We start from the raw sequence: 15256 nt of genomic DNA on the forward strand, positions 1-15256 counted from the left end.
TTTATTTATTTTTATTTATTGGTTTAGTTGATAGGGACAATGCAGTTTAAACATAGTTTCAGTACAATGTCAGCAACTGATGTTCTGCACATAGAGTTTGTAGCTATTGCTAATTTGCAACTCCTGCCCCTTTCTGCGTGAAGCCACTGAAAACAACTGCTCCACATGAAAGACTGACAGGCTCCAATTTCTCAGAATCTCAGATGAAGCTCTCAAATGCACATTGCACATGTCAACAGCCGTGTGGCAATAGTTTTTAAGTGAATTGCTTCCTGTTTGCTGTTCACACCACGGCTACATAGAGCTGCTACACCACAACGGTCTCCAGCCGGTCGGTCACTCTAACTGAAGAGCTAAGTTAGAGGTGAGTTCAACATTTTTCATTAATAACAAACAATGATCATTTTTGTTCAATCTTCATGATTATTTGGTTACAGACAATGATCCTGATCCACGTGATCACCACAATTCTGGGAACAGCAGCTATCACCGAAGGTACACCTCAGTACAGTAAGTAAAGTTTTATGTCATCTATTATAGTCATCGTTATCTCTGTCTTGAATTTCCATTGTTAGATTTAATGTTTGTTGTCAGTTTAATTGCTCCTGGAATTGGCCGTCTGAGCGCAAGATGTTACATAAGTAGCTACACTGTAGGTGAAAAACAAACCAAGACTTAATAACCTTTTTATGTCTGAAAAATAATAATACACCGACATGTTTTTATTTACATATTAGTGTTTATTATATTTTTATATTAACACCCTAATTTTACCACTATGAATAAATAAGTTAAGTGGACCATTTTTAATTGTGGGAGAGTACAGAGGTCTCAGAAATTATTGTATCAAATATGATACATTCAGCATTAATAATAGTTTTTAATTTTTTTTCCCCAATCAGGAGCTTTGGAATGCAACCTAACTGGACCTCTTGCAGACCAGACGTGTTTTGTTGCACTTGGGAAGCCACTTATTTTTCACCTGCCAACTCATACAACTATGAAGACAAGTTTGAAAAAGAATAACGTTCAGATTTTAACGCTCACCAGTGATGCATGTGGTGTGAGTGACAAATACGGAAATATCTCCACATTGAAGAATAATGGAACATTTAAAATTAACCTTGCGACGAGGGACGACGCTGGAGATTACAAGCTGGAAATATATTCATCTACCAGTGGTGAACGTTTACAGAGGGTCAACGTTCATCTAGAAATAATAGGTAGGAACTAACATTGTTAATTCAACTGCTTTTAACAATACCTTGTGTTAGCAAATGTTATAATTAAAATGATTCTCAACTTATAAAACTAATTTTTCCAAATGCGTTTGATAAATTCCTGCAAAAGCAGTAACGTAGACGGTTGCTAAAAATATGACATTCTAATTCATTTAAACAGTTTTTGTTATATGTATTATAAAGTTAAGCAACTTGTGGAAAATTAATGTTGCGTTCATCTCTGCGATCACATGCAACTTTGTTTTTTCTTCCAGAACCAGTGTCAGATCCAAATGTGTCTCAGACGTGTTTGTCACCAGAACAGATGAACATCAGCTGTTCAGCTGAAGGAGATGGAGTGAAGTTCACTTTATCTCTAGACGACAACGAACTGATGCAGACCAGAGAGGGAAGTACAGGAAAACTAAATGTTTCAAACGTTAGTTTCATCTTACACGGTCAACTGGTAGGAAAGCTGGTGTGTCGGGTTCAGAACGATGTCAGCAGAGAACAGACGTCCATCCAGCTTACAAGCTGTAACGGTACTTCATTTTCAAACTATATACACTTATATATACTGGGTATATATACTGTCAATGTTTCATTTGTAATGTTTTTCTATTTCGTAGGTGTCAGTTCCCACCCAGTGTTGGTGACCATGGCTGTGAAAGCAAGCGTGGTTTGTGTGCTTCTGGTTTTGGTTGTTTTTCTAGGCATCAAGCGCTTCAAACAGAGAAAAAACAAAGCTAGAGTTGTGTAAGAAAGCAATTCCCTTTGAATCCTAAGCCTATTTTGCTTGTACTTCTTATCAACGTCCCGAGATGTGGGGACTTCAGGGTTTTGAGTGTTAATTTTCCCTTTGCCTCACATAAGACCATATCGACAATGATTTGATATGTAACAAAAACAATATTCTTTATGTTGCAAAAACAGTGAAGTTGGATCTATCTTATTTTGAAAATGACAGTTTTCAAGCTTGAAAATGATTGATCTGACAACTTTTCAAACTAATTAACAGCATTCATCACTTTTCAATTGATCTGATTCAGGTTCATTTACCTACTTCTTTCAGGTGATGGACAAGATGAAATGCCAATCTGAACATAATCATTACCATTTTTTTAAAGCTTGGAAATAGCAGATATGACAACCTTTCAAATCAACTACAATAATAAGGTTCAACATTTTTCAGTGAATGTGATTATCAAATTTGATGTGAGGTGATGCAGAATATGATAGCGTGCTGTCAGTGACTCCAGCAGCGCGTCAGCTGCATGGTTAGTGAGAAAACTACACAGACGTTAATGTCGAATGCAATGAACCCTCAGTGTGACCAACAGGACTTCTGCATGGCATTTTCTTTGTTTCCTTGACTGACACTAATCTCTTTCATTAAAGTCAATATCCAAATATCCAAATGTTTGCTTTCTTGGTGAATTCTTCAGAGGTAAAACACATTTTAAATTCAGTTATTAATGGGTAATTTCTATTTTTATTACATTTAAAAATACACATTTCTAAGCTAAAGAGGAAATATAACAAGATGTGTAATTGGTAATAAATCTATCTATATATATATATATATATATATATATATATATATATATATATATAATGTAAATTAATTATATATATTATATATTTCTTTGGAGCAAAGTTTTAGCTATTAAAGCATGTAAAGGAACAGGTTCTAAATAAAAATATAATATACAGTAGTATACACTTTTTATTCTTCCAGTCCAGCAAGAATCAAAAGTTCTGAAGTCTGTTTAAGTAGTAAGAAATAAGTTAGAATTTTACTGAAAACTCACATCTCTAAAAATCTTAATTTTCAAATACCATTTTTAATTGTATTAAAAAATTCTGTAAATAATAAAGATATAAGATGATGTAGATCAGATGGTCCAGCCAGGGCCTCCTGAACCAATTCATGAGCAACATGGAGTGGCTCTTTCAGGTCACCGTGCAGTGGGAGGACTCCTGAGCTGCTGTCTAGTAGAACCACGGGATCACAGGCCCCAATCCTGCTGCATTGTGAATATATCACATTTTCCATGCAAAAACAAGTCTACATTTGCTTCATACTGACCTTTCTATTCAGCTGTTGGGATTTGTGATCTTGCATGTGAGTTTTACTGCTGTCTGTGAGAAGAAATAGCTGCAAGAGTGTGACAGTTTTGGGCCACAAGATGGCGCCATTTATGTTTCATATACAGGTGAAAGAATACAGTGGCATATATGACTCACACTCACAATACTGTTTCTTATCTACATATTCTGTTGTTTTTTTTTTTTGTCTACATACATATTAATGGTTAATACCAAGTTGGTAAAAACTAAAAGCATATATATGCATTTTAATATCAATTTAATATGTAATATATATATATATATATATATATATATATATATATATATATATATATATATATATATACATATATATATACAGGACTGTCTCAGAAAATTAGAATATTGTGATAAAGTTCTTTATTTTCTGTAATGCAACTAAAAAAAACAAAAATGTCATACATTCTGGATTCATTACAAATCAACTGAAATATTGCAAGCCTTTTATTATTTTAATATTGCTGATTATGGATTACAGTTTAAGATTAAGATTCCCAGAATATTCTTTTTTTTTTTAATAAAAGGCTTGCAATATGTCAGTTGATTTGTAATGAATCCAGAATCAGAATCAGAGTCAAGTTTATTAAGTCAGCTTAGAAAACTGTTTTTGACTTCGGATACACCGGCGGCGACACGATGGTATTGTGCGCCTGTTTTCCAAGGGTAACACTGGGATGGGGGGGGGGGGGGAGGAGAAAAAAAACATCTTCACACTGAGTATAATACACAGTATCAAGGTGCAAAAACACCTCAGCACACAGAGCAACAGACATCATCACAAGACTTGCATGTGGGTGTGTGGTGGGGATGGGGGGGGGGGGGGTCCCGGCACAGTACATCCAAGTGATCGCCGCGGCTTTGTGGCGCTCGAAACCCGGAGACTGTTGGGGGGGCTGATAAGAGGGGGGGGCCGAGGAAGGCGTTGAGTTGAGGGGGGTGTGGTTATCAGTAAGTGTATGTGTAGCGATAAGTCGTGAACTTCACTCAGAGCAGCTCTCAGCCAATGTCCTTGATGCTATCAGGCGGCTCGGTACAGTTCTGAAAACAGGGATCCACAGGTGTTCGTGGGAGAGGGGAGGGTTAGTGTTAATGTCGGCAGAGTCACCTTGTTTACATTCCACCAGAAAGAATGTGACTAGAGCAATCAGCCAAACCGCTCTGTCAATTCAATTCAATTCAATTCAATTTTATTTATATAGCGTCTAATACAACAGAGTTGTCTCTAGACGCTTTACAGAGACCCATACCCAGAACATGACCCCCGAGCAGATATTACATAAACAATGGCAGGTAAAAACTCCCCTAGTGGGAGAAAAACCTTAAGCCAAACAGTGGCAAGGAAAAACTCCCCTTTAGGAGGGAAGAAACCTTGAGCAGGACCAGGCTCATCAGGGGGGACCCTCCTGCCGAGGGCCAGACTGGTGGGTCAGGGACGGCAACAGCACAGCAGGCAGGTGGAAGCAGCAACGGGATGACCGGGGGTGGGGACCGCAGGCCAGCACACAGCTCCCGAAGCTCCGGCCCAATCAGCAAGTCCCAGGTTGGGGTGCAGGGTCAGGAAAAGACTTGTGCTCCGTAATGCAAGCTACAAGCCACCCACGGCCACCTGCAGGACAAAAGAGAGAAAAGGGAGGAGAAGGGGGGGGCAGCAACGGGATGACCAGGGGTGGGGACCGCAGGCCAGCACGCAGCTCCCGAAGCTCCGGCCCAATCATCAAGTCCCAGGTTGGGGTGCAGGGTCAGGAAAAGACTTGTGCTCCGTAATGCAAGCTACAAGCCACCCACGGCCACCTGCAGGACAAAAGAGAGAAAAGGGAGGAGAAGGGGGGGGCAGCAACGGGATGACCAGGGGTGGGGACCGCAGGCCAGCACACAGCTCCCGAAGCTCCGGCCCAATCAGCAAGTCCCAGGTTGGGGTGCAGGGTCAGGGAAAGACTTGTGCTCCGTAATGCAAGCTACAAGCCACCCACGACCACCTGCAGGTTCCGGTGTCCGGCAAAGGATGCTGCAACATGGACAAAAGAGAGAAAAGGGAGGAGAAGGGGGGGCCAGCACAAGAAACTACAGGAGCGACTCTGACACACTAAAGTTTACACTACCTAGAGATTTACCAACACCAGCTAGAGGTTTACTAAACACTAACTATAGGCTTTACTAAACAGAAAGGTTTTAAGTTTAGTTTTAAAGGTGGAGGTGGAGTCAGCCTCCTTAACCCAGATTGGAAGTTGGTTCCAAAGTAATGGTCAAGGCCAGGTTATAGAATCAACAATTATATTGCAAAACCAGGCAGCCTCAGTAATTTTCCGTCTGCCTTTTAGTCTCTGGTTCATCAATGGTGACTCCAATCAGACGAATTTGTGATCAATTTCCGCCAAGCCGAGCTTCCAACTTCTCCAAGGTCTCATCCATCTTGCCAATGAGCTCAAAGACCGCCGCCAGCCTGCGATTCTGTTCGAGAATCGCATCCAGCTTACGGCTTTTCTCCCCCAACGTTAAAGTCTGAGTGTTGATCGCCTTGCTTGACCCTTCAGCTGAAAGAGCCAAAACAGCTGTCGACGACTTACGCGTTTGTCGGTAGACCAGGAATCCCCCTCCTCCGATCAAGAGGATGATCAAGAGAAATCCTGCTATCAAAAATCCAATTATGAAGGCATCTTCAATGTCCTCGACAGACAGTATCGCCAAGCACAAAGGTTTCCAGTATTTGTAGGAATCCATTGTGTATCCAGCAAAAAATGTCCCATCGGGGCAAGAGGGCTCCCTTACCCCCCGTCTTCTTGTCGCAAAAATTTGGTCAATTGTGCTGAGAGACCAGTTAATCAATTCCATGATTGTAGAGTTTCGGAGGAGTGAAAAGAAGAGACTCTGAAGACGAGACAAAAGCAGTAGCAGGGCAGATAGATAAGGGAGAGGAGCAGAAAAAGCAACATTTTTGTTTTAGTAATTGCATTACAGAAAATCACAATATTCAAATTTTCTGAGACAGTCCTGTACATATATATATATATATATATATATATATATATATACAGGGCTGCACATAAGTGGGCCGCCAGAGCGCATGCGCCGTCAAAATCCACAGTGCGCTGTCAATCTTGTGCTGCGAAGCGCTTTTGCGTACCAACAGCTGAGGCTCATATTATTGGTTGTGGCCAAACCAGAATACTAATATTAAAAAATCTATTGGGAGAGCTTTTCCCCAGAACTGCCACTCAAAGTTGGTACTGGCCAATCACAGCGCGTCCTTACTCCCCCTCCATGCTCGTTGCGGCGGTGGGTTGGGCAGGAAGAAAGGTAAGGATCAGCTTTACTGAACAAACCCCGACACGTCTCGTCAAAATGTCCAAGAAGCAAGCGCCATTAAGTAATTATTTTGGCATTCCACCACCACCAACTACAAAGAGACGCCAAACTGAACCACGACCCGAATGGAACAGAAAACGTGTGTTCGCCGAGAAGTGGCTGCATGATGTTACGCGGCGACGCGTACCGTACGTTCGCGTTCCCGCGTATCCTACCCCGTAAGCTCTGCGTTGGTGCAACGCGGAACCATAAATCAGCCAGTGTCCGTCACTGCAGGCAGCCGTTTCATGCACCAGCAAGACGCTGCTCTCTGATTATGGCTCACAGTTTATGAAAACCCCAAATAAAAAATAAATTAGAGAATATTTTATGAAATCAATAAACAATTCCATCATCAAAATTATAAAAAATAAAGGTTCAACATATCTTGCTTTGCATGTAATAAGACTAGGTAATATATTAGTTTCACCTTTTAAGTTGAATTATTGAAATAGATTAACTTTTACACCATATTTTAGTTGAATTATTGAAATAAATGAACTTTTACACCATATTCTAGTTGAATTATTGAAATAAATTAACTTTGTAAAGGACCATATTGAGCCATTCATCTTTATAAGTGAATAAATATCATTTTGCCTATAACTTATTCCTGCATCCCTCTTTTATCGATCCGGCGAGACGGGTCACCGCGTTTTTGGAGCCCCAAGTCACATATCCAGGGGCTCCTCTGAGCACCAGACCAAAATAATTATGTGCAGCCCTGTATATATATATATATATATATATATATATATATATATATATATATTTTTTTTTTTAATTTTTATTTTATTTTATATATATACATATACACCAAAACTGTTGAGTGAGGATGTAGGTGAGTGAGCAGGTGTGTATGTCTGTGTAACTGTGTGTGTGTAAAGTCAAAACGATGCTCCACCTGAACTGTAACTACAGTGGAAGAGAGAGGACACAACCACGCTACCCGAGAGACCAGGAGCCGACAAGGAAGAACCTGGAACCCAGGCCACCAGCAGCCCTACAGAGGGCGAGAAGAGGACGGGAGGAAAGCCCCCGCCAGCAAGCCCCGCCCCCTCCCAGCGGCAACCGAGGGAAGCCCCGGGCAGAGCCCCCATGACCACGGGAGGAGGCAGCCAGGGAACCCACGGCGCTGGAACGGGACCCAGGCGAACACCAACCACCCGGTACGGGCCGGACATGCGGCCAGGGGGTCCACACCCCCCAGGCCAACGACCCCCACCCGGCGAGAGGCCAGCCCGCCCGTAAAGACGGGGCCACCCCGACCGCCGATGCCGGTGGACCGGCACTCGCCCCAATGAAAGCGACAACCCCAGAGTCAAATGCGCGCCCAGCCGCAAGGGCAGCGAGCAACATATTCTATTTTGAAAGTCATATCCATATCCCTCAAACTAAAAGCATTTCAGAGCTTCCTCCCTCACACCAATGCTGTATTGGCTTTTTTTTCTGCCACCATAGGCTGCACTCAGGATCCGGGTCAGTTTACAGTTTGGTGCACATAAAGCACGAGTGGGTTATCATTTCAATTATCATTTTTGAATTTTTACATTCCAAAAATAAATAATCAACTAAGGGTTTTGATATTGATATGCACAACATCCGTTATCTGTAGAGGCTGGGGCGCTTTAACAAAACACCCCCAATTATTTTACTCAGGCCGAGAACGGGGATTTGCCAGGATTTTTCTGTCAATAACCCAGATTATCTACTTGCTTCCATGGTAGTTGTATGCCCCCGTCTCATGGATACCACTCACTGTGCATATGACCTGTGTTGTATGCACCAAACACTAACGTTGGCCAAAAAAGAGTCTGTCTTTAAAATGGCTACGGCAAGAAAGAGTGCATGCCACAAAAAACTAAATGAGCAAACATTGGTTTGGCGTTTTGTTGATGGCGATGACTGAGGTAACAGAAGGGATGTTGCTGTAGAGCATGTATGTCTGTAAAATGGGTCATTGTCCTTCCATCTCTGCACATATTACATGTGGGCTAACATGTGGGCTAACGTGGCTAGATTGTATCACACCCATGGTTATGCTAGTTATCTGATGGAGTGCATTCATATGTTCAAAATAATCTCTTAACCACATTAATTCTAGACATAATTTCACATCAGAAACAGACACAGCTGATAATACTTGAAATTCTTTGATACCACAAGAAACATTGTGTCCTAAAATGTTACTGTTTTAAGTGTAAGGGCCCCCCTACTTCTCGCTGGCTTAACCACACCATTTGTTTTGGTCTACAGCATTAACTTTGTTTTTGCAGCTATACATACAACTCGCTGCTGTGATGAATTGAGACCGGAAAAGCAACTGTGGTTTTCAAGTTCACTTTGGTTTTTCAGGACTATGGTGACATTTCCTATTAGCTTCTATGAAACGTGTCAAATAAACCCGCAGGCTAAGCAGTGACTGTAGAAACGTACACATACGATGTGGTGCAAGTTTCTAACAGTGAAGCATTTTTTTTTATGATACGAAAATCTGATTAATGAAAGCAATTCACATAAACTTTAGACTCTTTTTGAAGTACCGCTAGATTATAGGGCTTTGCCAAAAAAAAACGATTCACATAAGAATCGCAATTCTCATTTACTATGATTTAGAATCAATATAAAATATCCCACAATCGATTTTAAATAATAATAAAAAATAAAACAAATCCGTTTCCTATCGTCCTCCATTTACAAGGGACTTCAGGACGACACCATGCCGCTGGTTCTGGAAGGTATGCATGCGCAGAAAGCACCTACACAAAGAAGACTACAACCATGGATGAATAAATCTGAGTTCAACAAGTTTTTCATAAAGAAGCATTTCAGTCAGACAACTCTCGCAGTAAGATTAAAACACTTTATTGCAACACATATTAGACTTTGGCGTTTAGGCTCCATTCAAGCTAAGTTTATCAGGCTTACACATGAATACAGGGGTGCAGGATAACCCCCCCCTTTTGAATCAGAGCCCACAGGTGGAAGCCAGGGTGGAGGTGGGACTGACAGCAAGCTAGGTTGAGAATGCAAACTTCATGCTACTTAAATAGGTCAAGGTCAAGCTGCTTAGTTGTTTTTGCAATTGCTCCTCGGGGATAATTAAAGTTTTTCTGAATCTGAATCAGAAAAAGGAACCAATGAGTAATTGGAACGGAGGGATTCAGAGGGGTGAATGAGCACTACAGAAATATCCTGCCTGAAATAACTCCCAGGGTCGTATCATTTTTGTCATTGTTACTTAAGCAATCTGTAACTGTTGCAACAATTCTATCTTAGCAAATGTTTAAAACTTAAAAAATGTGAAAAAACACATTTTCTCTGGCAAAGCAGACTGAAGTAGATCATGAGAATCATTTGCATACCTGTTTATTAAAGCAGAAGTCATTATGAATTGAACTGTTTTGAATATAAAAGCCGTTTTGAATCAAAAATTAATTTTGATTCAAAAATTGATTTTGAATCGAATCGTACAGTAGCCCCAAGAACCGAAATTGTGAGACAGTAAGACAAAATGTGTGATGTCCTCATAAGTGTATGCCAGGTCTCAGTGGATTAAATACACACACACGCAAGGACATTTGCCAGCATTTTAAAAAATCTGCACGAAAGCTTTTCTTAAGCTGTCTGGCTGTCTTGGATAAAAAAGAACACCTCAGATAAAAATAGCAGATGATGTGGCTGTAGTTTTCTAGCTGAACTGCTTCCTGATTGCTGTTCACACCACAGCCACGCAGAGCTCGTACAGCAGCACAACTGTCAGTGGAGAATTCACCAGCCAGTCACTAACTGAAGAGCTCCTGTTAGAGGTGAGTGCGTTCAACATTATTAAAAAAAACCTGCATAATTCAGCAATTTATCCACTTCAGATAGCAAACCATGTGGGTTTTAATGGTTTCTTTTTTTTTTTACAGCAGCAGAAGACTGCATGAAACCTAACATTTCTTTTTGTGTAAAAAAAACGTGTATGAAGATAAATATATCCATCTCATAACATCATAGCTGTGAACATAAATTACACATGGAACAAAATAATTTAGACTTAAAAGTTGACGTTATTGGTTTTTATCTGCAGTATGCTGGTGATTCATTACTTTACAAATTCACGAGTGAATCTCAGAAAGCGTTTTTTATTATAACTAGAATTTAAACAATAGAGTTTTAAGGTAAGGAATATACATTATTTTAACCTTCCTGATAATTTGATTACAGACAATGATCCAGATCATCATTATAATTCTTGGAACAACAGCTGTCACTAAAGGTACTCTTTTAAATTCCATATTATAAAAGTTTTAAGTCATTCATAGTTGTCATTTAATCTTCTAAATAATACATGTATTTTTATCATTACATTATTGTTGGTTTGTTGTTTTTGTTTTAATTTTTCACTTTATACATCAACTCTATTTTATTTGTAAGTTTGAGGATGGGTCAGAGGTCTCAGAAATTCATCTATCAAATATGATGAATATTCATTGCAGGGCTGTAAGTCTTGCATACCTGTTACAAAAATAAATATTTTAATAATTTTTCATTTACTTTTTCTTCTTTCTCCATCAGGATCAATGGAATGTAACTTAACTGGACCTGCTGAATCTCAGTTGTGTTTTGGAGCAGTTGGGAAGCCACTTATTTTTAACCTGCCAATTAATAAAACTTTACAGATGAAATTGATGAAGAATAATTCCTCAATTTTAACGCTCAGTGATAAAAAAGGTGAAGTGATTGACAAATACAGAAGTATCTCCACACTCCTGAATAATGGAGCATTTAGAATTAACTGTGTGACAAGGGACGACGCTGGAGATTACGAGTTGGAAATATATTCATCCAGTGGTCATCATGTAAAGAGAGTCAACGTACATCTAAAGATAATAGGTAGGAACTAAAAATATTAATGGTACCCATCGATTTGTGTTGTAATAGACACTATAAACAACATTGAATTGAATCTTGCATACAAATTCAAATCAAAATAATTTTCAAAGATTATTAAGCCAGCGGACAATCTCTCTCTCAGACGACAGGGTCACTTGTGGTTCCTAGAGTTTCTGAAAGTAAAATGGGAGGTAGAACTTTAGTTATCAGGCGCCTCTCCTCTGGAACCAGCCGCTAGTTTGTGTTTGGGAAGCAGAGTCCTGAGTCTGGTTCTGTCAGAGGTTTCCTGAGTCCGGTTCTGTCAGAGGTTTCATGAGTCTGGTTCTGTCAGAGGTTTCTTCCTGTTAAAGGGGAGTTTTTTCTCTCCACAGTCGTCTGGTACTTGCTCAGGACGGGAAAAAAGTTTTGATGCATCTGCTGGTTTCCTTAGTGAAGCATAATAGTTGTTATTTTACTGTATTGATTGTATCAATTTAGAAAGGAGTTGAACTGTATTGTTGAAGTGCATTGAGATGATATTTGTCATGATTTGTAAAAAAAAGATGAATTGAATTGAAATGATCAATTCTGCGATGGCATGCAACTTTGTTTTTTCTTCCAGAACCAGTGTCAGATCCAAATGTGTCTCAGACGTGTTTGTCACCAGAACAGATGAACATCAGCTGTTCAGCTGAAGGAGATGGAGTGAAGTTCACTTTATCTCTAGACGACAACGAACTGATGCAGACCAGAGAGGGAAGTACAGGAAAACTAAATGTTTCAAACGTTAGTTTCATCTTACACGGTCAACTGGTAGGAAAGCTGGTGTGTCGGGTTCAGAACGATGTCAGCAGTGAACAGACGTCCATCCAGCTTACAAGCTGTAACGGTACGTCCTTCTTATCAAATAACATTTGTTTTTTATATGCTTGATTTAATTTCATCGGTCTATATTGCTATTTTATGTTTAATAATCTGACTATGGTTGATTCATACATTTTATATACCTATACAAAGTACTGGAGTTGAGGGGGGATGAGGGGGGATGAGAGGGGATGAGGGGGACGGCATCCCCCCTGAAATAAAAACGGTCCAAATCATCCCCCCTGTAAAACTGCCATCCCTCCTTTCCATCCCTTATGTCATTTCATCAATGAATGTGGTTTTACTACTATTTCAACATTTAGAGTCATTACCAGAAAAATAACTTATTTGACAATTTTCACCTGTTTCAAGTAAATTTTCACGTGAAAAAAGTAGAAAAATCTGCCAGTGGGACAAGATTTATCTTCTCATTACAAGCAAAAAAATCTTGTTCCACTGGCAGATTTTTCTACTTATTTCAAGTGGAAATCTACTTGAAACAGGTGAAAATGGTTGTTTTTTCCAGTGATGAGTCTTGTTTTAAGTGTAATGAGAATTTTTTACTAAAATGAGACATTTTAACTAGAAATAAGACAAATATTCTTGTTAAGATTTTGAGTTTTTGCAGTGATCCATTTTACTTATCCTGTGAAGGACAGAGTCATATTGATAAGTTCAGAAAAGTGTTTTTTATTGTTGTGTTTTGATGTATTTGATGTAAGCCCAGTGGATATTTAAAGCTTACAGAAGGCTGCATTTAACTGCTGCTATGTCATTCCTGCAGTATTTCTGCAGCTGTTTTGGTCACTGCTATTATTTGTAATATATTATATTATTTGTAATCAGCACAAATTATCTGTCCCCATATGATAAAATCCACCATCCCCCCTGATTTTTTTTTTTTACAACTCTAGTACTGCCTATAAATAACAAAGTATCTTTGTCAGTCTCAAACTTGTGATGATGTTTGTGATTAACTTTGTTGCGTAGATGTTGCAAGTTTACCTACCGGTGTAGTGGCCGTGGCCGTGACAGCAGGTGTGGTTTCTCTGCTCCTGGTTCCGGCTGTTTTTCTCTGTAAGAAGCACTTCAGAAAGAGAACAACCAAACCCACAACTGTGAAAGACGGCAAGTTCAATTTTTCCTTTGCGTTACACATGACCACAGAACTAAAAAAATATTTTACATTCACTTTGCATCATAAACAATATTCACAATAATTGATCTAAGCATGACATTTCTCATTTTTAAGTCAGCAAACTTTTCAAATCAACTACAATAATAAGCTGCAACATGTTTCAGTGACTCTCATTGGCAAATGTAGGTGAATTTAAACATCTACTTTTACTTCTTTCAGGTGATGCAGAAGATGAAATTGTGTACTCAGACGTCAGAGTGACTCCAGCAGCCCGCAAGATGCATCGTTAGCGAGGAAACCACAACGTCAATGTCGACTGCAATCACTCCTCCGTTTGTCGTTTGACCGACACGGTTTTCTTCTTTTTTTTTTTACTTCCTACAATAAAACCAATTGAAGAATCAATGAAAGGCGATGACAACATGGGTCATTTTTACATGAAACATGAAAAACAAGATGCTTTTTAATTAATTTTCCTCTTTTATCTGTTTAATTCAACATGACATTTTACCGAACAATGAAATATTTGTATGTAAATTTGATGACATGGTAGCATGATTTGAAATATTGAAAATAAAACCATATAGCAGTACACTGGAGTATTGTACAAATATTTCTAGATCAAAGTCTTATTATTCTTTTAGAAGAGTCAATGTATTATTTTGTTCCCATACATATTTATTGTATCATATTAAATTATACTAATTCGTATAGGTCAAATTCATATTAAATATTGCACAAAATTGAAAATGTTTTATAAATGTACTCATGTAATTCATATTTCAGAACACGTTAATATCCTCATATATTACGTTTTAAGACATATTATTAGCAGTTATGTATGAATGATAATAAAGATTTTTTTTCTTGTCTTTTCCCACATTTTGTAATCCTGTTTTACATACTTGGTAGCTTTAAATGAATAAAAGTATTCCCATACAAGTGAAATTTAAATGCTATAACTTTTATGAGCTTAAAGGGAAAGTAATGATTTGTTTCCTGATAAAATTAATGATTTTGATATGATTTGCTACCAGTAGTTGTTATGTGATTAAGCCGTGGTTATGTGTATTATTTGAAGTGTTTCCGGTTATTAGTTGTGTTGGACTACCGTCCATATGATTATGAATTCATGACATATGTGAGTGGGTGAACATTTCTCTTGGACCAGTAAACCTAAAGACCTAAACTTTCATGATCCCTGCCTCATGGTCAGTTTACGACACCTCCAGCGTGGTCTGGAGAACGGAAAGACCCCATGGACACCAGGATTTGCATATGTGACCCTCTTGCTGATAAGGCACCACACTTTGATTGGACAAGGACCCCAAGCTGCAGGAAGGGGTATCAACTTCCTGTATGCAGCTATAAAAGAGGAGACCCCCCTCTCTCCGCTCTCTTCTCTCTTTTCTGCTTCTTCCTTCTCACCCACAGGTCTCTGTAACACCAGGGAGCCAGCCAAGGGCCGGCTTTCTCCTTCGTGAACGAAGGAGCGTCCGTTTTGCAGCGCTGCACGAGCGACCCACGCAGTTCCGAGCCCAGAAAGCCGAACTAGGGACCCTGCATTGCCTCGACGTGAACGCGACGCCGATCCGAAGTTGAAGGAAGCCAAGTGCTGTGCCCAGCTGCTATCCCCTCATCTGCAGCAAGGACACAGGAGGGAGTGATAACCGCTTTATCAGGATCCCCTGCTGAGCGTAAA

The 15256-nt window shown here is 39.5% G+C and overlaps 2 protein-coding genes across 3 annotated transcripts; both read left to right on the forward strand.

Annotated features, from left to right (window-relative positions):
- The first annotated feature begins 259 nt into the window (after window positions 1-259).
- On the forward strand, window positions 260-2630 carry LOC133460207 (uncharacterized). 2 transcript variants are annotated; one of them, XR_009784096.1, is made up of 4 exons: window positions 260-364; window positions 438-510; window positions 903-1223; window positions 1496-2630. XR_009784096.1 is itself a non-coding variant. In XM_061740779.1 (4 exons), the coding sequence occupies exons 1-4, from the start codon at window positions 420-422 to the stop codon at window positions 1978-1980; spliced, it is 810 nt and encodes a 269-aa protein (XP_061596763.1). In that variant the 5' UTR covers window positions 367-419; the 3' UTR covers window positions 1981-2630. The 2 variants fall into 2 exon arrangements, 1 of the variants encoding a protein (XP_061596763.1); XM_061740779.1 differs by lacking the exon at window positions 260-364 and having other exon boundaries at window positions 367-510; window positions 1496-1762; window positions 1850-2630.
- Window positions 2631-9411: 6781 nt separating this feature from the next.
- LOC133460154 (T-cell surface antigen CD2-like) lies at window positions 9412-14064 on the forward strand. The gene is made up of 7 exons (XM_061740716.1): window positions 9412-9430; window positions 10422-10501; window positions 10905-10956; window positions 11256-11573; window positions 12175-12441; window positions 13407-13544; window positions 13774-14064. The coding sequence occupies exons 1-7, from the start codon at window positions 9412-9414 to the stop codon at window positions 13842-13844; spliced, it is 945 nt and encodes a 314-aa protein (XP_061596700.1). The 3' UTR covers window positions 13845-14064.
- Window positions 14065-15256: the final 1192 nt, after the last annotated feature.

Source organism: Cololabis saira, chromosome 14, assembly GCF_033807715.1.
Source record: "Cololabis saira isolate AMF1-May2022 chromosome 14, fColSai1.1, whole genome shotgun sequence".
NCBI lineage: Eukaryota > Metazoa > Chordata > Actinopteri > Beloniformes > Belonidae > Cololabis > Cololabis saira.

Bases quoted from the DNA above. Each gene is read 5' to 3' on its own strand.
- LOC133460207 (XM_061740779.1), top strand. From the start codon at position 420: ATGATTATTTGGTTACAGACAATGATCCTGATCCACGTGATCACCACA. The intron at 511-902 runs GTAAGTAAAGTT...TTCCCCAATCAG, and splicing joins CGAAGGTACACCTCAGTACA to GAGCTTTGGAATGCAACCTA. The intron at 1,224-1,495 runs GTAGGAACTAAC...TTTTTCTTCCAG, and splicing joins CGTTCATCTAGAAATAATAG to AACCAGTGTCAGATCCAAAT.
- LOC133460154 (XM_061740716.1), top strand. The intron at 10,957-11,255 runs GTACTCTTTTAA...TTTCTCCATCAG, and splicing joins AACAACAGCTGTCACTAAAG to GATCAATGGAATGTAACTTA. The intron at 11,574-12,174 runs GTAGGAACTAAA...TTTTTCTTCCAG, and splicing joins CGTACATCTAAAGATAATAG to AACCAGTGTCAGATCCAAAT.